The sequence below is a fragment of the Lycorma delicatula genome, chromosome 1 (assembly GCF_047948215.1).
Source record: "Lycorma delicatula isolate Av1 chromosome 1, ASM4794821v1, whole genome shotgun sequence".
In the NCBI taxonomy this organism is placed as follows: Eukaryota; Metazoa; Arthropoda; class Insecta; order Hemiptera; family Fulgoridae; genus Lycorma; species Lycorma delicatula.
The window spans coordinates 168,781,616-168,805,405 of record NC_134455.1 but is presented as its reverse complement, the minus strand read 5'-3'; the positions used below and the strand labels follow the sequence as shown (position 1 = coordinate 168,805,405).

General features: G+C 31.0%; 1 protein-coding gene across 1 annotated transcript in view; it reads right to left on the bottom strand.

Annotated features, from left to right (window-relative positions):
* The window catches only part of Rs1 (Dead-box helicase Rs1), a 71,352-nt gene that overhangs the window by 28,952 nt on the left and 18,610 nt on the right, over positions 1-23,790 (bottom strand). Inside the window, exons 5-8 of the mRNA XM_075367059.1 lie at positions 14,031-14,212; positions 11,704-11,827; positions 6,359-6,486; positions 171-368 (exon numbers count right to left, since the gene is read on the bottom strand). Coding sequence (XP_075223174.1) covers positions 171-368; positions 6,359-6,486; positions 11,704-11,827; positions 14,031-14,212 — 632 coding nt within the window. The remainder of the gene's footprint in view (positions 1-170; positions 369-6,358; positions 6,487-11,703; positions 11,828-14,030; positions 14,213-23,790) is intronic.

Genomic DNA, 23,790 nt, shown 5'->3' with positions numbered 1-23,790 from the left:
ACAGAGGAAATATGGACTACAAAAAATTTTAATTTAAATAAATTAATATATATATATGATAACATAATAAGTAAAATGTTTTACTTAACAATGACTTTACAATGTTTTACTTTCTTTATTTATGTTCGATTAAATTTCTGAAATACTATGAGTATTAAACTTATACTAACTTCACAAACTCCTGTCTTAAATTAAATGCGACATCTCTATTATTATCAACAAATATTCTGACTGGTCTATCTAATGAAACAGCAGCCAGATCGGTAACAGCATCAGTCATAGTAGCTGAAAACAGTAAAGTCTGTCTTGTCCTTGAACATTGTTTTATAATCTCTGTCATCTGTTCTTGAAAATACTCATCCAGCATTCTGCAAAACACAAATAAATTAAATTTGTAAAGACTTATTTTGCATTATTCTCAAGTAAAATTTGATTGACCAAGCTAACTAAACAAACACACTTTGTTAACTTAATTAATCACTGTATACATTTTACACAGAAGAAAATTTATGGGTAAGTAAGATGTGGAAAACAGTAATATTGTGGGTTACTTTGCTTGTAATATTAATGCAAAGTAATACCAACTTAAAGTAACTGAATACATTTTTTTTTATGTATCCATTCATCTGACTTCATTGTTTATATATTCCTACAATGTTTCACTAGCAGTGATGGCCTAGTTGAACACTTTATAATTCACTTAGATGAGAATCTAAGTGAATTACAAGGGTAGAATGTGAAAGTCCATATGCCACAATTTTAAAGTTAAGCAAAGTTCTTTCTTTATAATCCTTATTATTAATCTTGAATGGGCCTTTAATTTCTGAGTGAAAAATAACTCTCCTTACAACATATATTTAAGCTGATCAACACAAAAGTCATAAAAATGCAACAGAACAGTTTAAAACTTTTAATATATCACTTTTTATAATTTGAGATCATTAGGTTCTCCAGGAAGAAATTATATTTGAAACTGTTCATTCAATAAGTCTAGAAATGACAATCAATGTAGATACAATTGAGCTAAAATATAATAACAATATCAATGCCTTTTCAATAAATAGAGAATTAAATATACACATGCGTAGATCTGTTTTTCCTTATGTCAGCATCACGCACATGCACATGTACTTATGTAAAAATAAATATTTTTTTTACAGTTAAATTTTTATATAATTTTTGCTTTATAATCTTATATTAATAAGTATAAAAGTATAAAATATAATGCATATACTACACACAAACATTTCCCTTCAGTACTATACAAATAATCATTTTATATAATTTTCGCCTTTATTTATTTTTTAAATGTGCACATAGCTAAGTTAATTATTTATAATCATTTATTTTTTAAAATTTACACACAAACAACTCTCTGTTCACAAATTTGTTGTACACTGGAATTATGGAAATGTAAGAACAAAACTTTCTTGACTATTACTTTATATATTTATTTCATTTTTTTTATAGTAACAGATGTTAGAGTAACTAGAATAGTTTATAAAAGGTGTTGAAAATGACCTTATTCAACATCAATACAACACTGCAAATGTTTCAATTTGTTTTCTAACACTTTAACCAGCTGATGTACTGGAATGTCCCGTACATATGATGTTATTGTGTGTTTTCGCTTGTCGATCATGCATGGTCTGTTGCAAAACACTGCTTGCTGTGCTGCGCCTCCACAGAAAGCAATCTGGGGGAGTCAGATCGGGCCATTGTGCAGGCCACAAAACGATTCAATCACCAAAGACACTTAATAAAAACATCATTGATCTGCTAGATATGTGTACCGTGGCGCCATCTTGTTGGAACCAACTGTGATTGATTTTCACAGTTAACATATCATGTTATCTATTGTGAAATGCATTAAAAGTAAATTTAAAAAAAACATTACTGAAGATGGGCTTATATTAGAAAGTGCAATAAAAGTTGGATTGAGCCTCCACGAGGTGTGCCTTGATATATCCGGGACAAGTAGGAAAAATTTGTTTGGTGAACTGAATCTAAACAAACTTCACAGCTTCATTTATCATCAAATCAAACCTCACTAGATCACATCTGGAGTTTTAACTCAGGACCTAGTCCCACCACAGGTGACTCCTTGACAATCAACCCTGAAAGGTCTTTTAAGGAATACTCCACCAGCTGAACCAAGCAACACTACACTTCAGAGAAGGCAGCATTCAGATTCGATGGGCTGCCACTTAGAAGATAACATGTATCGGAATAATTGGAATGCCCCAGCTCTACACAAACAAACAAGAAAAATACATAGTCCAAAATCAAGCTAAAGCAAATTATCTAAATTTCCACACACGATGTAAACTTCCTCATGCAGGCTGGTGAACTAAAAATAGTAACCTACTTAATGGACCAACACCAAATTCTCATCATGGATCTGCAGGAAATAAAAACACCAACCAGGATATCATGCAATCTCAAGGATACAGACTCTACAAAAGAATACCTGGGAAGAGTCATAAAAAAATGTCCCACAGTTTGGAACAGTCTTTTTATTAGTTAGCCTCAAAATAATAAACTCTATACAAGAGTTCAGGCCACAATCCCCAAGAATCTCAAAACACACCTTACAAGCATTTAATAAAATCTACACTATAATAGACACCCATGTATCCACTAATAAAAAAAAACTCTTCAAAAGATCGTAAAGAAACAGAACATTTCTGTAAACTACTCAATCTGACTATAAATAACACCCTAAAAACCATGTTAAACAATTAATCGGAGACTTTAGTGCTAAACTAGGTAGAGAAAGAAGATACTGCAACATCACTGGAAAATGGCCCACCCAAAAAAAAATCAAACAAAAACTGACAGACTCGTCAATCTCTGCAGAAATCACAACCTAATCTCGAAATCCACATATTTCAAGAGTAAACCTCAAAAACTCAAAACATGGAAACACACCTACTACACTAAAGGAGAATGCCAACTAGACCATGTCTTCATGGACAAACACCACCACAAGAAGATCTACAATGTAGAAGTCCTCTGAGGAGTAGACACAGGATCAGATCAGTATGTAGTCAAAATTAAAACTAAATCTACTCCCCAAAGAGAGCAACAAAACCAAGCCCTTAAAACTAACAGATAAATGGACCCTACTATAATCAAGAATGAAAATTGCCAAAAAGCAATCGGGAAAAATAACAATCACGGATAAACTGGAAGATCTAGTCAACAACCTTAAACAAATCGCAGAAGAATTAGCCCCAATAAAATCCCATAAAAAACACCAATGGTGGAACAGAAAATGTGACAAAATAGCAGAGAAAAGACATCAAAAGCATGGCTATTTACCCAATCCCAAAAATCACAAACATCCTTCCAAAATCTAGTAAAACAAAGGAAAGAAACCAGCTAAATCCTAAGGAGAATAAAAAGACAACACCATAAAGACATACTGAAGTCAATAGAAGAAGAATTCAATAAAACACAGTCGAGAGACTACTATAAAAACTTCAAAAATCAGCTTAAAAATACAAACCCTCAACCCTGTTAATGAAGGATGAAATCCAAACTCTGGTTCATATCAATTAAGACAATGTGGAAATTCTAGCTAAATATTTAACTCCTGAATTGTAAAGAACCAAAATAACATCTAAATTTCGACACCAGAACCCCAATAACAACAACACCACCAAAAACATCAACCTTTCCAAAATAAAAGAAGTCTACCAAGCACTGGGCGAGATGAAGAATTACAAAGCAGCAGATCAGACCTTTATATAGATCTGGAAACATACAGGAAGATCAGCATAATTTGCCCTACATCAACAGCTTGTCAATATCTGGATCAAAGAAGAACTACCAGAACACTGTACAACAGTCCTCATCCATCTGCCACTACACAAAAAAGGAGAATAAACAGACCCTAACAACTACAGGGGAATCTCACTCCTAGACACAACATACAAAATTCTTTTAAGAATCATCAACAGAGTAAGAAAATAACATTTTTCTGAGTACATTTTGATTTATTTTTCAACACTTGTCATCATTAATCGGTTCACAACTCAAGAAACAACTAAGAGAATACCAGAGAGGTTTGAGACCCTGGAGGAGCTGTCCAGACCAGATCATGAGTGCCAAGATAATAATGAATTACAACAGTAAAGAAACGAAGACATGGTGATAAAATTTGTAGATTTCAAGAAAGCTTATGACTGTACCCACAGAAAATCCCTATTAAAAATTCTAAGACACCTCAGACGACATAGTAAATTAATAAACGTGATAAAACTGACCCTCACAAACACTAAGTTGAAGGTAAAATTCAGAGGTGAGCTCTTGGAACCATTTAAGATCAAAACAGGACTGCACCAAGGCTCTCACTACTATTATTCAACTGTACTCTAGAAATGGTAATGTGGGAATAGCTCAAAAAATGCCCCCAAAAGTAAAAATAGGCCAAACAACCAAAAGAAATTGTCTTGGTTTCACCGACAACTTGGCACTGCTAGCAAATTACATCGATGAAGCTAAATCAGATATTAGAACTTCAAAACATTGCAAATAAAATTGGTCTCAATATATCACTTGAAAGGCAGAAATTATGTCTCAAAAATCAACACAATTAAAAGAAGAAAACATAAACGATAATAAAATCAAAATAGTAAACAAATTTAAACAACTCAGAGAAATAATAACAACCTAAAAGAAAAAAACCTTGATCCAAATAAGATGAAACAAACTGGCTAAAGCTTAAAAATTGATTTGGTACACTTACAATAAAAAATGCCTAACAATAAACACAAAAATAAGACACAGCACAAAACAAAACAAAACAGTGTTTAAGACAAAACACTTGGTTCACACTCACAAGAAAAGTCTCACAACACGAACATTTTCAATACTAGAAAGGGCACAAAGATGGAAACATATGAAAACATACTGGGAGGACTGCAAGGCCCAAACAGTCCCATCGAAGAGACTTGGATAATGGACTGACTAAAGTGATCCTATGCCACCATAAAACACGACGATAATAATAATAATAATAATACATACATACATGTAAGACATTCTAAAATAAAAAAAAAAGTAAAAGAACAGTCATTATTTTTGTATTTTTAAATACCTTACAGAAACTATCATCTATACAAAGATTAGCAATCATATGTATCATAGAAGGACTTCTATGATACATATCATAGAAGAAAATGCAGAAAATGGAATCTATTACTTTAGAAGAAACATAGTTTTTTACACATTTTAGTCTAAACTGCAATTAAAACATTTTAACTAGCTGTAACAACTAAGATTCTTCTTTATAGAGTATAACTCAATTCACACATAAACTAACGTCTCCACATTCATTTTATAACCACACAAAAATAACAAACAGAATGTTTGCTTTAAAGAAAATATTTAAAAAATTAAAATACAAGAATGGGATGAAACATTTCTGGGCATGGATAAGAAAACATTTTTCTGAGTACATTATGATTTATTTTTCAACACTGTCATCATTAAGGTCTATACAGTTAACCCAGTATTCCACAAGAGTGCTTATGCCAGTTCTGAACATCAATTTATCCAACTCCTTAAAATAACCATCTACTGTGGCAATAACTTATTACCGGTCAAAAATCTCTTCCTTCCAAGCCAAATTTTTAAGTTAGAAAACAAATGTTAGTCACTGGGGAGCTAGATCAATCTATCAACTGTCATAAATCGATGTAAATTTTCTCTGGATTGCATTGAAAGAGCTCGAGACAGTTGCATGAAAAGTTTCTTCGGCACTGTTTTTGGATGGGCATAAACAAATGCAGCACCCACCTAGTGCACAGCTTGTTCATGACCCAATGTTTGTGCAAAAAACCGAGCACAGATTCTATTCACATGCCTACAGACTCTGCTAACTCGTTCACTGTCACTTGTTGAGCTGCCAAAATGATTTTATGCACTTTTTCTATCATTTCTAGCATAGTCACTTCAGAAGGGTGTCCACTGCATAGTTCATCGGTAGCGCCTGTTCAACCATTTTAAACTCTGTGACCAAGTATTTAACTTTTATATTTGATGGAGAAGAGTCTCCCAATGTTGTATCAAGTTCTTCTTTAATTTCCTTTGCACTTAAACCTTTCAGAAAAAGTATTTAATCACTGCACAAATTTCCAGTTTTTAATTTTCCAAAAAACGCCCTAATACACTTTGTTGAACTGTAAATACTAAGTAATGCAAAAAATTGAAACTCTTATAGTAAACTAATGAAGAATAGCATCATGAGATGGCATCGAGAAATTAAGAGTACTAACAACATTTATGTGTGAGGCCCGGAACTTTCCCCCCACCCTCATATAATGTTTACGCTACAATAACTGTCACATACCTGTCAGCTTCATCAAGTATTAAAACTTCTACAGTATTGAGGCTGAATGAAGGAGTATTTTTTAAATGATCAATAAGTCGACCTGGTGTTGCAATGACAATGTCTGGTGCTTTTCTGAGTGCAGCTTCCTGCAAACATAGTAAAGAAACATTGTCAGTAAAATCAAAGCTTTTCAATTTCACATTCTTTAAGTAATTAACTAATCAAACAAATACTGATTTGTTTGATTAGTATATGATCAGTAGTAGCTATTAATAAATTATTATTAGTATTAGTTAATGATTTGGCTCAGTTCAGTACCTGAGCCAAATCAAAGTTCACAAACAAAAGTAAAGGCAGCAAGAAAACAAAGATTCAAAAGTTCTACAAGTATTAACATGCACATACACACACAATGAAATTACAATAATTAAGAGCAAAATTTCTTTAATTTAAATTAATCCAATATAGTGCAGCAGAGTTTATTATGACAAAGCAGCAGTCTTCTTGTGACAAACTTTCATAAGCATCTAGATTTTTCAACAAATAAAATAATTAGTTATTTTATTAAAATTAAATTTAGTATAAAAAAGGCTATAGAAAGTTCATAAAAAAGTTCAAGAAGGGCTTTCTTTATTGATATAAACATTACAATTAATGATTAGAAAAAAATAATAAAATTAAATCATAATTATACATTAAACTAATTATCATTACTAAATTGAATTTACAAGTTTATTAATATTAAGGTGAATAAAAGTAAAAAAGAGAAACCAGAAGGAAAAGGACAAAGAAAAATAGAAAAGTTCATTGTAGTAACAGACAAATGAGAGCTACAAAGAATAACTCTACTCAATGATCATAAGAATATAATTTTATTTATTTCACCTCATTCCAGCCTTTACAGTTTCTCTTGGTCTCCCAATGTCTAATAACTGCTGCTTTGGTGAAGAACCTTGGTTAGGTTGAATTAATTATGTAGTTGATTATGTACTGGTTCAATTATTTAAATAAAAAGCCTTTAATTAATTGTGAATAGAAATTGTATTTATTGTAGTTTTTGTTTAAGTAATTCACAAATATATTAATGATGAATGATGAGTCATAACAAGACAATGTAAATCTTCAAGCAATGGAACGAGACTGCTTGATTCCAGTGCGGAGCCGAAATTTATATAGTGCAGGAGCAAAGTAAACAATGTGTTTATACAATTCACATTAGGAGCTGTGTGAATTGTACAGAGTCTGTGAATCATATGGAGCCGAGTGAATCACCAGGAGCTGTGTCTCAACATATTGCTTACCAAAAATCATGATGATTTTTTATAGTATTAAAATGAAATGTTACAGTAAAAATATGAAAATGATAATGCTATAATTGTAAATGAATGCATTATATAACGATTTTTTTAAACAATGTAAGTGAAGTTACCGCCAATATATTACAGATAATAATTTGATTAGAAATTACAAATAAGTTATATACATAAATATACTTAATTTATTTAGGTTAAACTTTTTATAGTCCATTCTTTCTTCTTTTTTTTTCTCTGTGCATAAATATTTATATATACAATATAATATTCTTTCAGCCTCCGCAGAGCACAGAATTAGAGAAACACTATTATCTGTAATATTTTACGCCATCAAAGCACTTTCGGGCCTAAACCCATCCTTAGTAATATTTTTTATAAACTCTTAAACTGTTTACATTTACAAAATAAAATAATTTTTTTTAAATTTAAAAGATTTTTAAAAACATTTAAAATAAATTTAGAACAACTGTTTGTTCAGCCAAGAATGAAAAGTATCTAGTACACTTTTTCATTCTTGACTGAACAAATATTTTGCAGAATTCTTCTTTCTAAAGAGTCCAGTATGTCTTTATGGTGCATCTTTAGGCTTCAGACGGTTTCTTTTTTTTGTTTTACTAGATTCTGAAAGGATGTTTCTGATTTTTGGGATTGGTATAATAGCCATGCTTGATGTCTCTTCTCCACTGTTTCATTGCATTTACTGTTCCACCATTGATGTATTTTACGGGGTTTTATTTGGGGCCAATTCTGTGATTTGTACAACTGTGCTGGAATTTGATTCTTTCTGTGATTTGTTGACTTGGTCTTTGAATTTATCCGTGACTGTTATTTTTTTTAGTTGCTTTTTGGTAATTTTCATTCTTGATTAGTTGAGTAGGGTCCATTTTTCTTCTAGTTTAAGGGCTTAGTTTTGTTGCTTCCTTTGGGGAGTAAATTTAATTTTAATTTTGACTACATAGTAATCTGAACCTGTATCTACTCCTTGAAGGACTTTTATGTTCTAGATCTCTTTGCGGTGGTATCTGTCCATGTTTCCAGGTTTTGATTTTTTGAACTTTCTTCTTGAAATATGTGGATTTCAAGATTAGGTTTTGGTTTCTGCAGAGATTGAAGAGTCTCTGTCCGTTTTCATTTGTTCTCTTTTGAGAGGACCATTTTTTAATGATATCATGGTATCTGCTTTTTCTGTCCTGTTTGGCATTTAAGTCTCCAATTAGCTGTTTAATGTGTTTTTTGGAGATGTCATTTATAGTCTGGATGAGTAGGTTCCTGAATTTTTCTGTTTCTTTATGGTTTTTTGGAAATCTGTTTTATTATCATTGGGGGCATGGATGTTTATTACAGTGTAGATTTTATTAGATGCTTATAGGGTGAATGTCGAGATTCTTGGGGATTGTGACTTGAATTCTTGTACCGAGTTCATCATTTTGAGGATGACTAAAAAGCCTGTTCCAAACTGGGACACTTTTCATCACTCTTTACCTAGCTATACCTTTCTAGAGTCTACATCCTTAAGATCCCATGGCATCCTGGTCAGAGTTTCTTATTTCCTGCAGTTCCTTGATAAGAATTTGGTGTTGGTCCATTTTGTCAATTATTTTTAATTTACTAGTGTGTATGAATGAGTTTACATTGTAAGTGGATGTGGCGATTTTCTTCGGTTAGATTTTGGAATTTGTATTGTTCTTGTCACAAGTGTGGTGTTAGGGCATTTCAATGCTTCCGATCGCATGTTATCTTCTAAATGGCAGCCCCCTCGCGTCTGAGTGCTGCCTTCTTTGAACTCTAGTGTTGCTTGGTTCACCCAGTGGAGTATTCCTTAAAAGATCTTTCAAGTTGAATGTCAAGGGGTCACCTGTGGTGGATGTAGGCCCGAGTTACAACTCTAGAAATCTAGAGTTGATCTAGTGAGGTGACAGTGAGTTATGACTTGAATTTAGATGAAGTTCATTAAGATTTAGTTCACCAGACAAATTTCTCCTATTTATTCCAGGTATATCATTGTTATTTTGGAGAAAAGTTAAAAAGTCCAATCCTAAACTTTACCTCCAAAAATTTAATAAAAAAAAAAACCTATAAAATTATTATAAAAAGATGTCTTAACAAAGTGGAAAAGTTTTAAATCTAACTAATTTAAAAAAAAAAGATAATATTTAATAAATTTATTACAAAATTCAATAACACAAAAAATGTCATTGAAATCTCACATGGAAAATTTTAACTTTTGAAGCTCACCTTGCAGGTGAGCTCTTAATCTATATACACATTCCTCAGTCTTTTAGTAATATTTTATGTGATTTAACATAACACTTCAACAGGAATTTTAACAATTGCTCTAGGATCTTGCTTTCACAGATTCTTTCCCACTCTTCCACTGTAATGGATAAAGTGCACCTTAATTTAAATTTTCAGTTTTTTACTTCTTGCTTTTATGGTGATCCTACTGTAAAAAATTGCATGATGACAAGTAAGGGGACTTTGGAGGCCATGAAATGGTTGACATACAACTGGAATACTGCTCCCACATTTGTGCTGCATGCAAATGACTTTTAATCATTTGTATAAATATCTGGTTTATGCAAAAAAGGTTTTCAGTTTTTTGATTAAGTTTATGTACTGTGCTGGTGAGAATAATAGCAAGGCCACTCTCATTCTGAAAACAATTACAAGCCTATATGCCATCTGATGACATAGTAAAATTGTTGCTATATAACGAATGCTGCTGTAGCTGAGGAGCATTTTGCTGGGTTCAACAAAATGTTTTTACTTTTGTAAACTTCATTCAAGTGGAAACAGGCTTTGTCTTTCTCATCATCTCTGGTTATCTTTGTAAGTAAAGATTTTACTACAAAATCATATTTTCTTGTTTTTTGTCCTGAGTGTCTTGAATATATAATAATGTACATAAGACCAAGAAAGAGTTCGAAATACGTTTCACTTTCTGAGCATACCAGTGTGTCCCAACAACAAATAGCTTCTAAATATGATATTGAACTAGGGACAGTAAATGCTATTTTAAAACAATTTAAATAAATTCGTTCTTTTTCACCTCAAATGAAAGGCAAATGTGGCTGTAAAAAAAACTCTTTCTACACAGGATTGCTTATTAGCGAGAAAAAGTACACTTCAAAAATTATCTGCTGTGAACTTAAATTTAGAATTAGCAACCAGTGGAACAGATTTACTCATGACAACTGTTAGATGCTGACTTCTTGCAGTTGCATGGAGAGCTTGTTGGCCAGCTAAACAGCAGCTTTTAATACCAGAATGAGTAAAAAAAGGCTCTTCTGGGCTAAAGCACATGCTAACTGAACCAAAGACTAGAAAAATGTTATGTTTTCTGATGAGTCATATTATTATGTTTAGGGAAAAATGACTCCATATGTTAGAAAAGCATCAGATGAAGATTCATCACCGGCTCATATCCAACAACCAGTTAGTTAAACATCCCTGGAAAAGAATATTTTGGGGTCATTTCACATTTGAAGGCCCTTGTTCATTACTTCCAATAGATGATCTATTGAAAAGTGATGGATATATCATGATTCTGAAGGAAAGGGTTCTGAGAAAACTTCAAAACAAATTCCCACAAAGCAATGGAGGGTTCCAACAAGATTTAGCAGCATGCCATGCTGCCAAAAAACTGGAAAAGGTTTTGAAGAATGAAACAAAGTGTTCCCATGACCAGGCAACTCCCCGAGAAACACAAATTGAAAATCATTGGTCAAGGTCAAAAAACAACTCACAAAAATGAATTGTACCACAAAAATTAATCTTATTAAAGCAATAATATAAGTATGGTTTCATGATTAAGAAATAGAAAAAATGTGTGGTACACTTGTTGAATTGATACCAAATCGTTTACATAAAGTGATTAAGACTAAAGAAAAACATATTAATTACTAGATATTCAAAACTGTACAGGTATGCCTTTTTTCTAAATAAAATTCATTTTTTATTAAATAACATTTGTGTTTGGATAAATTTGCACTCTACTGTAACTACTATACTATTCTCATACTCAAATTTTTAACCTATTTATTACAATACCTGAACTTTCACATCAAGTCCACCAACAGCTAATGCGATCTCAACATTTGTAAACTGTGCTAACTGTCTGGTAACTGAATAAACTTGGACTCCAAGTTCTCTAGTGGGAACCAAAACTATAACACTGAAACAATGAAATAAGTTCTTCTTTATTAATAATAAAATTAAAATGCCTGTGCTACTTAAAATAAAATTTTGTTCTAGGAAAAATCACTTATTAAATCTGATGTAAACTGAGCAATAAATAAACATTTTGTTTAACATTAAAGCAAACAACACAATACTTTTAAAATTATTGACAAATCACTTTTTGGTTTATGTAAACATTCTTTCAAAGATATTTTTGAGCTAATTATCACCATACAATTTGCATTAATTTAAAAATGAGCAGTTTTATGAATCTGAATTTATGTTAACTTACTAATCACCTACCAGACACCTGTATCCAAACTTATTTAATCATTTATACCATGATAATAGTCAATAGTGGTGATTAGTAACATCACGTTGGTTTTTAAACTTCAATTACTATCAAGTAATACTTAATTGTATGTAAGTGCAATATAGGTACCAGTATAAATATCATCACGCAATGTGCCACATAGTTTTTATTGTAATATAAAACCACAAGATATTATATCAGAAGTAAAGGTATAATATACAGAAAAAGCAATTATATGTTAAGAATACATAGGATATGAATACAAACAAAAAATAAATAAATAATGGGTTCAAAGGAGATGTAACCATTAATCCAGAAGAAACAAATGAAGGTGATGATAACATTTGTTCACATTGTAATTTTGAGTGAAATTACAAAAGAATTTCACTGGCAGGAACAACTTTAATAAATAATAGTAACAGAATGTTACAAAAAGGAAAATAATGTTACAATTGGATAACATTAAAATAAAGGAGTTTCTGGAAAAAAAAAAAATTAATTTATTAAGCACAGAATCAGGAATCAGAAAGAAATTTTAAAAAAATATTTATATAAAATTTAGTACTTCATGACGGTTAAACATGGACAACTGGAAACCAAAAAGGTAAAGGTAAAGGCTTCTAAAACATAGTATTATAGATAAATGTTGTGAGTAAACATAATGGATTACACATGATAAGTGAATTAAGTGTATGTTTGTTATAAAATTTGTAGAATGATGAAATTCAAAATAGTTCAAAAGTTTAAGAAGAATCAGAAAAAAGAAGTTAAACTACATTGAAAAGTTTCAGAGTTAGTAGTAATACAGTAAAACCTACTGAGAGTAGAAGTTGGATTTAATACAATCCTATCCACAATACATATTTAGGACAGGATTGAGTTTCATTAAAATTTTAATGTTAATTTTTCTGTCTTGCATTGGTTAATATAAAAGGAGAATTCCTGCATTAACAGAAATATTTTTGCCACATGAATGATAATATGTAGTAAATGTATCTTGTAGGTAAAAATAAGATTATTTTGAATACAAAAAATGTTGGTCATATCAATTATGACCTGTAAATCAGTATTAATGATTTTGTTTCCATTTCTTTTCTTGTATTTAAATAGTGTAAGTGACATCTCATATTATGTTGTAAAAGAAAATTTTTTTTTATCATTGGTAATAAGATAATGAATATTTAGTCAAAATTACACTAATGATTATTTCTATTGTTCTGAAATAAATTTCTACTGTTTCAAACAATATGAAAAACAGACTCTACAATGTAGTATTTTTCAATACATTTAATTTATAGGAATTTCATTTAGCCAAAAAATGACCAAAAATTGTTGTTTAAAGCCCAAATTTAGCCTGAAAATACATATATATATATAAAAAAAAAAGTCTAATTTACATATAAATGAATTATCCAAGCACATAAATTACATTAATTTAAATCATATTTTCTTAACAAATTTTAATAAGAAAAATAAATTTTACTTTATGAATTAAATAATTTTCAAAATGTTTCTTTTTAGGAATTATTTTTATACAGAAAAACAGTACAAAAAAAAGTTTTAAGAGCAATACAAAATGGAATGTTCTTAAAATATACTACATCAGATACAGAAATTCTGTGTGTAACAGGATGAAAATTGTTCAACAAATAACATCTGTGGCAGTGGTAGCACTTCTGCCTTTCATCTGAAAAATTCAGACTTTGAATCCCAGTAGGCTTAGCTTTTTTAACACGTAACAAAATTTGTTTCTCATTATCTGTTTCAGTAACTGTAATTGTAACCAATACCTATATTTACTTAAAAGAGTAAAAGAAATAACCTTATTGAAAAAAAGGAAAATTAAATTAGTATTCCACATACAGAATTTTAAATAACTACATACCGTGTTACCGGTAACCCAGTAAGAGGTTTATAAATGAGACGCTCAAGTGTAGGTAACATATAAGCAGCCGTTTTACCAGTACCAGTTGCAGCACACCCACATACATCTCTCCCTTGAAGTGCTACAGTTATTGTGGCAGCTTGGATTGGTGTAGGATGAACAAATCCCATGGAACCAATTGCCTGAATAAATATTCACAGGTATACAAATAAATCTTAGAAAAACGTAGTAACATCAAATAAAATATAAACTAAAAAAATACATCAAAAAACAAGCATTCATTAAATAATCAATATAATGTTTAGTATTTAATATTAAAAAACTGAAATCTAGATTTCTGTGCAGTCAGTTCTCATTTTTGACTCTAGTGGGTTTACAGTCTCAGAAAAAATCTCAGAAAAAATACTAAAAAACCTAAGATGGAATGTTTTTGTGTAGCAAATCCATTTTACTTACAGTAAAGTGAATGGTTTTCTTTTGCCTAGCCAACTTGCTAGATATTCATCATAAAAATGTGCTTGTTAAAAAATATAATATAATTGTTAAATTATATAAATTTTCAGTAGAAAGTTGTAAGTAAATTTTTTCAATTTTTAATAACTTCTTACACTTTATAAAATTTATGCTATTTAATTTCACCACCGTTATTAACTTAATTTTAATTAAGTAACTCCATGTTATTTTAACTGGAAGTGAGATCCAGAGAACTTTGTTCTCTGGAGTTCTGAATCTTGTGTTTTTCTATTGCAATGTTATTGTTTCAGCTTACGTTGCAAAATTAAAACTCACATATATTTAACTGTAAACTATTTATTTGTAACATACTATGAACTTTAAACTGAACTTTATTGATCTAATAAACTGGTAGTAACAGAGGCCGTAGGAAGGCATGTTGTTTCCTTAAAATTATAGTGAACTGTGTTATTCAGCTGGCAACTAAATTAAATTTTACAACAATCACTTCCTCCACTGCCTAAGTAATTAAGAAAACCCTCAACATACTCCCCCCGTTGGTCGGATGATAAAAAAAATATATATATATGTATAAAACTTAAGAATATACGGGTAATACAATTATTTTTGATATTTCAAAAACAAAACATTATTAAAAGAGCTACTACTACTACTCTTTTAATAATGTTTTGTTCAACCTTAATTGAAACTACTCTAGTTAGCCCGTCACTACCAGGAAAAGTCCTTTCAATTATTCCTAAACGCCAATGAAGGGGAGGCACATTATTATCTTTTTAAACACTATCATGCCAGGATGCAGGTTTGGCTGAGATTATCTTCCATTTCCTTCATTGCTGTAGACTGTTGAGATAGTCATTTGACCACCTGGATCATACATGCTGACGCATCTGCTGCAAATGTTTCCATCTTGTGAGATGGTTGACTGAAAGATCTGACAGATTGGGCTCAGGGAAACTAACTATTAGACTACCAATTAGAAAGTGCCCAGGAGTGAGATAGGATGGTATCTGGACTATCTGACAGAATGCACATAGGTCTAGAATTTAAAATAGCTTCCATCTGGGTTAGCAATGTATTAAACTTTTCAAATGTTAGGCTGGCTTTTCCAACTACTACTTTTAAATGATATTTCATAAACTCAACACCAGCTTCCCACAGCCCTCCAAAATAGGGTGAATAAGGAGGAATGAAATGCCAGGAAAAGTTCGAAGAAGCAGAAAAATTGCCGATATCTGTAGCAAAATTCTGTGACAAAAATAATTCCCTTAGTTCTTCAAGATCTCTTTGAGCTCCAACAAAGTTCGTGCCATTGTCACTATAAAGATTTAAAATATTTCCTCTTCTTGAAATAAACCGGCGCGGAGCTGCAATAAATGCTTGCTAAATTAAGTCACTCACTACTTCTAAACGGATCGCCCTTGTTGCTAGACAAATAAATAGTGCTATATAAGTAGATGACTTGTTTCTTGCTGAACCACTTTTGATGATAAATGGTCCTGCATAATCAACTCCAGTATTTATAAAAGGATGACCATTTGTACTCTTTCTTTAGGGAGTTGTTCCATTAACTGACTGGTTGCTGATGCCTTCATGCGGAAACAAATGATACATTGATGAATTATTTTCTTAATGAGTAGTTTAACTTTTGGTATCCAAAAACATTGTCTAAGTGAAGCTAGTAAAACCTGAGAACCTCCATGCAATAACCTTAGGTGTTCATGACGTACTAATAATATTGTAAAATGATTTGAAGGTAGAATAATTTGATATTTCTGATCAATTCAATAAATGCATTTTGTAAACGTTCTCAAACTCTTAATATTTTATTACTGTCAATAAATGGATGTAAAGATAATATTGAATTTTTCTTGGAAATTGCTCAATTTTCTTGAAGTGATTTTATTTCTGGATTGTAGACTGCAAGTTGAACCATAAAAATAAAAGAATTGAGTGCTTCATCAATTTCTATAGCTCTTAGGACTCCGTTTTGTTTATTAGCATGTTTACTATTGTAAATAAATCTCTTGCAGTATGCAAAAACTCTTTAATAATTTCGACAAGGTGAAAATTTTGTAAAGATTTCATCAGGACTAGTTCCTGTATTAACTAAACTGTTAACAGGATGCTCTTCTGGTATATTTTTCAATTCAAACTCTTGGTTATGAGGCCATAAAATTGAATCCTTCATCAGCCAATCAGGTTCATGCCACCACATACTCTGAATAAGATTGTTGACTGGCATTGCACAAGATATAAAATCTGCAGGATTGTCTTTGGTTGGAACGTGACACCATCTTGCATTTTTTGTCATTTGCTACATTTGAGCTACTCGGTTAGCAACAAATATCTTGTAACAGGAGGTGATATCCATACTAGGCAAATTGTTGAATCAGTCCATAACAAAATTTCATCAAGCTTGATGTGAAGAATTGGAACAGTCTTTTCTACTAATTTTGCAAGTAATAGCATTCCACATAACTCAAGTCTGAGTAAACTCACTGTTTTAACTGATGCAACTCTAGATTGATGAACAAAGCAACTAAATTAAAACCTTCCCTGATTTATCAACTACTGATATATAAGCAAGCACCGTATGTTTGTTGTGAGGCGTCGCAAAACTTGTGTATCTGTATGTTTTTGTGATTATTTATGATTACTTGTCTTGGAATAACTATTTCTTTAACAGCTGGAAGTTGTTGTACTAAATTATTTCATTTAATTAAAAGTGGTGATGGAAGTGTATCATCCCGACTTATTCCAGAAAGCCATAATTGTAAAAATATTTTATAAGAAATAATAACAGTAGTGAGACCTAAAGGATCAAAAATTGGTGCTACTTCTTTTTTTGTAACTGGCTTTGAAGGGCTGACTTCATTATGTGCAATTTTAAATGTGTCTGATGTGGGTGACCAAACAAGCCCTTTTGTCTTGTTTAATTGTAGTGGTGAATTGTGTTCTACAAGGTCAGGTGTTAACAATTCAAGAATTTGTGGGCAATTAGAAGACCACTTTCGTAGTTAAAACCCAGCAAAGATGAGTACTGATATTAAGTCAGCTTGGATTTTTGATGCTGTGTCAACATCACCTGTTCCTGACACTAAGTCATCAAAATAAAAATCACAATTTAGAACTTCCGCTGCTGAAGGATACTTCGAACGTTCATAATCAGCTAATTTCTTCAAACATGCTGTAGCTAAGAAAGGAACAGAGGCGGTGCCATAAGTTACAGTAGTAAGTTCGTAGTTCTGAATCGAGTCTGTAGGTTTCTCTCTTCACAAAATTTGTAGATATTTGCAATCGTCTGGATGAACCCGAACTTGACTGTACATCTTGGCTATGTCGGCAGTAAAACCAATTTGATGTGTTCTAAATCTAAGCATTATGGAATATAAATCTTGTTGAACTGTAGCTCCAACGATTAACATTCAGTGATCTTCCAGAAGTTGTTTTAGCCAATCTGTCGAAAACCACTCTAAATTTGGTCATGCTACTACTTTCCTTCATTACAGCATGGTGTGGAAGAAAGTACTGATGTTCATCATTGGTGTTTAAGTCTACGGGCTTCATGTGACCAAGTGACACAAGAAAGTGTCACTTTCATCAATACCAGTATCATCAATACTGTCGATGATAATTGGGATTTCTTTGAAATCTTTCCTGTAGTTGTCTAAATGTTGTTGTAGCCTGATTATGTGAGTCTCCTAATTGTGAACAGTGCGATTTGAAAGAAAGCCTGACAATGAAGTGTTCACTGTCATCTTTCACTGTTGTTTTCCAAGAAATATTCCTTGAAGTCATCTTGTTCCCTTGTTGTCTGAACCGTAGTAATTTCTTCTAGCTCCCAGTATTTTGTTAATTTTTGCTGAAAATCATCTTCGGTTCGAGTAAAATATGTTTCTGTAGGAGTCACTTCTTCAGTTGATGGAGTCCTTCCAGACAAGATTGTTGGTTTCGAAAAGCACAGGATGAGTTCCAGGTCTACTCATTTTATTGCTTCTTAAAATGCTAAGATACATTTCAGCTCCCACTAAAATATCTATATATGACACATGTATAGATTAAAGAAATATGGATCTCCCAATTGAAGATCTTGGGGTAGATTCCAATTGTCTGGCTGCAGCAGAGTAGCTGGCATGTCATTTGTAATTTTTGGTAAAATTTAACTAGAAATATTTGTCTTAAAACTACTGTAATTTGAAAATAATTCAATCTTAACACTATATATTATATCAGTAAATTAATTATTGATTCCAACAGGGATAAGATTACTGATTTTTCTCAAATTAAGTCTCTGAACACAGCTATCGGTATAAATTTGACTGACTAGCCGAATCAAGAAGAACAAGGCAGGTCTGAAAATTGCCATATCCATCTCTCTAACTTTCACTAAACCGGTTGACAAAATTATATGTGGTGGTACTTTAAATTTCATGGTACAATAAGCCATAGAACTTTCTTTAATTTCACTATCACTCTTTGCAATATCAGATGTTTTATCCTTACTATATCTAGTATCAGAATTGTTAGGAAGTGAATTCTGTTCGCTGGCACTAGTAGCCATAGGAAATTCAGTAGAACCATTGTGTATTAGAGTATGATGTTTACGTTTGCATATTCTGCAGCCACTAGAAGAACAGTTCTTCAATATGTGACCTGTTCTCAAACAATTATAGCACAAAGATTTCTCATTAATTAATTTATTTTTCTTCTTAATATTTAAATTATTGAATTTATAAATTGAATGCTATTCACTGCATAATTCACAATTTTTGGATCCTGTTACAACAAAAAACCTGGACTGATGTACTGCCCGTTTCGGTTTTGAGCCATCATCATTTAATTTAATCTTATTAATACTATTACTAGAGTTGCTAACTAATGAGTCTAAGACTTGGCATTTTTTCTCTAAAAATTCAAAAAATTCTTTAAGTGATGCAAATGACTGGGTTGTATTTTTCATTTCCCATTCACGCCTTGTCTTATGATCTAACCTACCAGTAAAAAGTTGTTCTAAAATTACCTCATAGTATGGTTTATCTAACTCTGAAGCCTTAAGTTACTAGTTGCTATGTTATTAATTGACGCAACTCCGTGGCGTCTTCCTTTGATAATGCTTTCATATTTAGAATACCTCTAACGTATGCTGATGAAATACGTTTTTTATTTTCATATCTGTCAACTAATAATTGCCATGCTATGGAATAATTCACTTCTGTAATTGCTAAATTCTTAATTAATTGCGCTGCTTCTAATTTTAAGGTAGACACTAAATAATAAAATTTCTGAATAACACTAATATGAATGTTATTATGTACCATTACTTTAAATGCATCTGAATAAGACAACCAGTTCTTATATTTCCCATCAAAGGTAGGTAATCTGATGGCTGGTAATTTTAATAGGAGTTTATTTGAAATTCCAGACTTTACGGAACGATCTGAAAGTCTTTCGTCTGGATTGTCACTAGAGGATAAGTATTCATCCATTTTGGCCTTAATAGTAAAATACTTGTCCTCATACTCAAGCCTATCATTAATTTCTTCTTCTGTGTCATCTGCGATTTCAATTTGATTTTGAATTTCAACATACTTCTTTAAAAGATCTGATAATGCTTGGTGTCTAAACCTAATTTCATTAAGTGGTGTGTTTGAATCGCAGTTTTCCAAAAGATTTCATTCGGGTTAACTGCGCTTTACAAACACCACATTGCCTTACTCATTATTATTATTATTACCTTCATAACAATCACTTCCTCCATTGCCTAAGTAATTAAGAAAAACCTCAACAGTTATAACAGGATCTGAAATTTTCTGGAGCCTTTAGCAAAAGTAAGCTTCAATTTCAAACTAAGTAAATCTTTAAAAATTCTTTAAGAATTATATAAAATTATATGTAACAATGACATGACATTAAGGTACATTATTTCCTGCTGTTAGTTTTGTTTTACAGAAATGGTTACTACAAAATCTCAAAAAAGTTTCAAGTAATTAAAAAAAAATTATTTTGAATACATTTAGGATTAGCCAGTTTCCTATTTATTTAAATTAAAACCATATTTTTTATTACTCTGCTTTCTAATGAGAATTGGATATTTTGCTTGCAAAGGGAAAACACTGACTTGTTGAACCTCTATCTAGACTACTTTTGATCATTCCTATGACTCCATTGTTTAATTTTAAAATTATTTCACTGTAATTAATTTTAAAGTTATATTATTTGCTCATATATTTAACTCATTTAAAAGTAACTTTGTAATTTAAAGGTTGATATAACCACATTTTCTAATCATTCTATACACAAATTATTCTAATTATTCTTAAATGCGTAATTAAAATTTTACATTTTTAAGCTCTTCAGTACCTAAAGAAAAAAATCCTGAGTTTAAAGCTTCTACATAAAACAAAAAAAATAATAATTTTTAACAATAATTGAAATTTGACATCAAATTCATGAAATACTAGGAGTAGGAAAATATCCAATTATGGTAATCTTTTTTTTTATTATAATTTTATTTTATTTTTTATTGGAAAACATACTTTTAAAATAATTTTAAGAAGATCATGTTTTAAATGTAATTTGTAACTTTTTAATATGACTGCCCCCTGTTATTGTTGCGCAGGGCAGGGTTTGATTAGGATTGCAGAACTAAAAGGAAGGATAATCCAAATCTATTTAATTATATTTATTTCACTCTTTAGAAGGAGGTCTTTAGAAGGAGAGGGGTTTGCTTTTATTACTTCCATTTTCTTTACATGTACACAGAACACATTTTCTTTGCAAATGTTTTTAGCATGAAACAGTGGATATAAATAAACTAAAAATAAAATTTAAATAAATATAAAATGATCAAGAACCTGTTTATATGAGTGAAGAGGTTTTTTTGACCAGAGATATGACTTCTAATTGTAGAAAGCACAAAAATACTTTTTTACACATACCAGTAGAATTATCAGTTTTGAGATGAATTATTCATATTTATTTAATATTACTAACATAATTAAGTATTTCTTTAATAAATTTGTAGACACACTTAAGTAGGCATTGGTTATTTACTTTCATATAGTGGAAAAACAAACAATGATGAATATAATCAAAAAAAATTTTAAAAATCAATATTTTTAAACTTTAATTGCTTCCCCACCCCAATATTGTCCTCAAAGTATTTTTTGCAGTCACTTGTACTAATACTATATTAATAAGACATAAAAAAACTTCAATATAAAATATGTAATAAATAAAAAGGTAGCTTTTTTAGATATTTGGAGAAGGGAGAATTTTGGGAAAATTTTATTTAGATATTATATGAACAGCTGATTTATATTAGGTATTAATATTTTTAGTCTATTGTTGGCATGCTAGACGTAAACAAACTTTTTGCGCAACAAGTTTTGGTTGTGCATTATAAGAATGAGTGATAATAATCATGAGCAACATTGTGCAATCAAATTTTGTGTTAAACTCTATGAGAATGCTACTGAAACTTGTTCAAAATTGAAAAGAGTGTATGGAGATGACACTCTGCCATGAGCCCAAGTTTTTAGGTGGTTTAAAGCATTTTCAGATGGCTGGGAATCAGTTGCAGACGATCTGCGCTCTGGAAGATCGTTAATGTCAAAAAGTGACAACAATGTTGAGTGAATCAGAGACTTGTTACAGTACAACCAGCGATTAACTGTCAGAATGATTGCCGAACAATTGAATTTGAACCATACCACAGTCCATCAAATTTTGACAAACAAATTGGACATGAAAAAAGGTTGTGCAAAGTTGGTCCCAAAATACCTCGCTGTTGAACAGAAAAACAACAGGGTGGAAATGTGCTGTGATCTTCTAGGGTGAATTGAAACTGATTCTGACTTTCTAAAAAATGTTATTACTGGTGAAGAATCTTGGATATTTGAGTATGACCCAGAAAAAAAAACGCTGGAGCAAGGAGTGGCGGCACACTTCAAACTCACCACATCGCAAAAAAGCAAAAATGAACAAATCAATAATCAAAACTATGCTAATTTGTTCCTGCAATAGTAATGTCATTATCCATAATGAATTTTTGCCTACAGGACAGACTGTACACCAATATCTTTACCAAGAAATTCTTGAAAGGCTGTGGAAAAGAGTTGCCTGCATGAGACCAGCCATCATAGACAACTGGATGCTGCATCATGACAATGACCTTGTCACACTGCACTCTCTATTAATGAATTTTTGGCAAAAAAAAACATTCCTCAGCAACCTTATTTACCTGACATGAGTCCCTGTGACTTTTTCCTGTTCCCGACTTTAAAAAAAACATTTCAAAGGATATCATTTTGGAACAGTAGAAAACAAAAAAAAATGTAACCGACCATCTGAAGGATATTCTGGTTTCTGAGTTCCAAGACTACTATGAAGAGTGGGAAAACTGTTTGAAACGTTGCGTGGCTTTCCAAGGGAACTATTTCGAAGGTGATAGAGTTCATGTATAATTGGAATGTAAATAAAAAGTTTTTCTGAATCAGTCTCATTACTTTATTTACAGACTTCATAGCTCTAGAGATATGAAGCCAGGAAAGTAAAAGGTATGAGAATTCAGCCTCAGTGATGCTATCCAAACAGTAAATACCAAAAGAATTCCTTAGATTGCTCTCCATCAGGTGCACTCTGTTTAGTGTAAATCTTCATTCTTCACATTCATAATATACATATTATGTTCTTATCAGAATATAGACAAACAAAAAAAATGCAATCACAATAAAATCCACAATTAAATAATATGTTAATTAAATCACAAATTATCACTGAATTCATATAAAGTATAAGTATAATTCATATAAAAAATAGATTTTTCCGTTTAATGTATTCCCTGGATTTTTTTTGAAATTATTAAATATTCCTTACATAGTAATTAATGTTTATTATTCTTACCTCAGTCACTTTCACTGGTAATCAACATTATCTAAGGTATATTTAAAATTGAATTACTAAAATATTAACATTAAATTATTAAAATCAATGAAAATTAAAATTATCTGAAACAGTACTTTCTGTACTAAGTCAAGTATTGCAATTTATTTAAATAATAATTACTTTCAAAAAAATGTTATTAGAAGCGTTTATAAACTTCTGCTAGTTAATCTTCCTTTTTGATTACATAAATATTATTAATTAACTGACATCATAGAAAAGCCAGCAACTGTAATTAAGAAAGTTTATTTTTTACATTCTTTTCAACTTTTCTAACAATAATAATTTACTTACTAATTTAAATTAATTTTAACTCAAGTCAAGAGTTAGAATGAATAGTTCT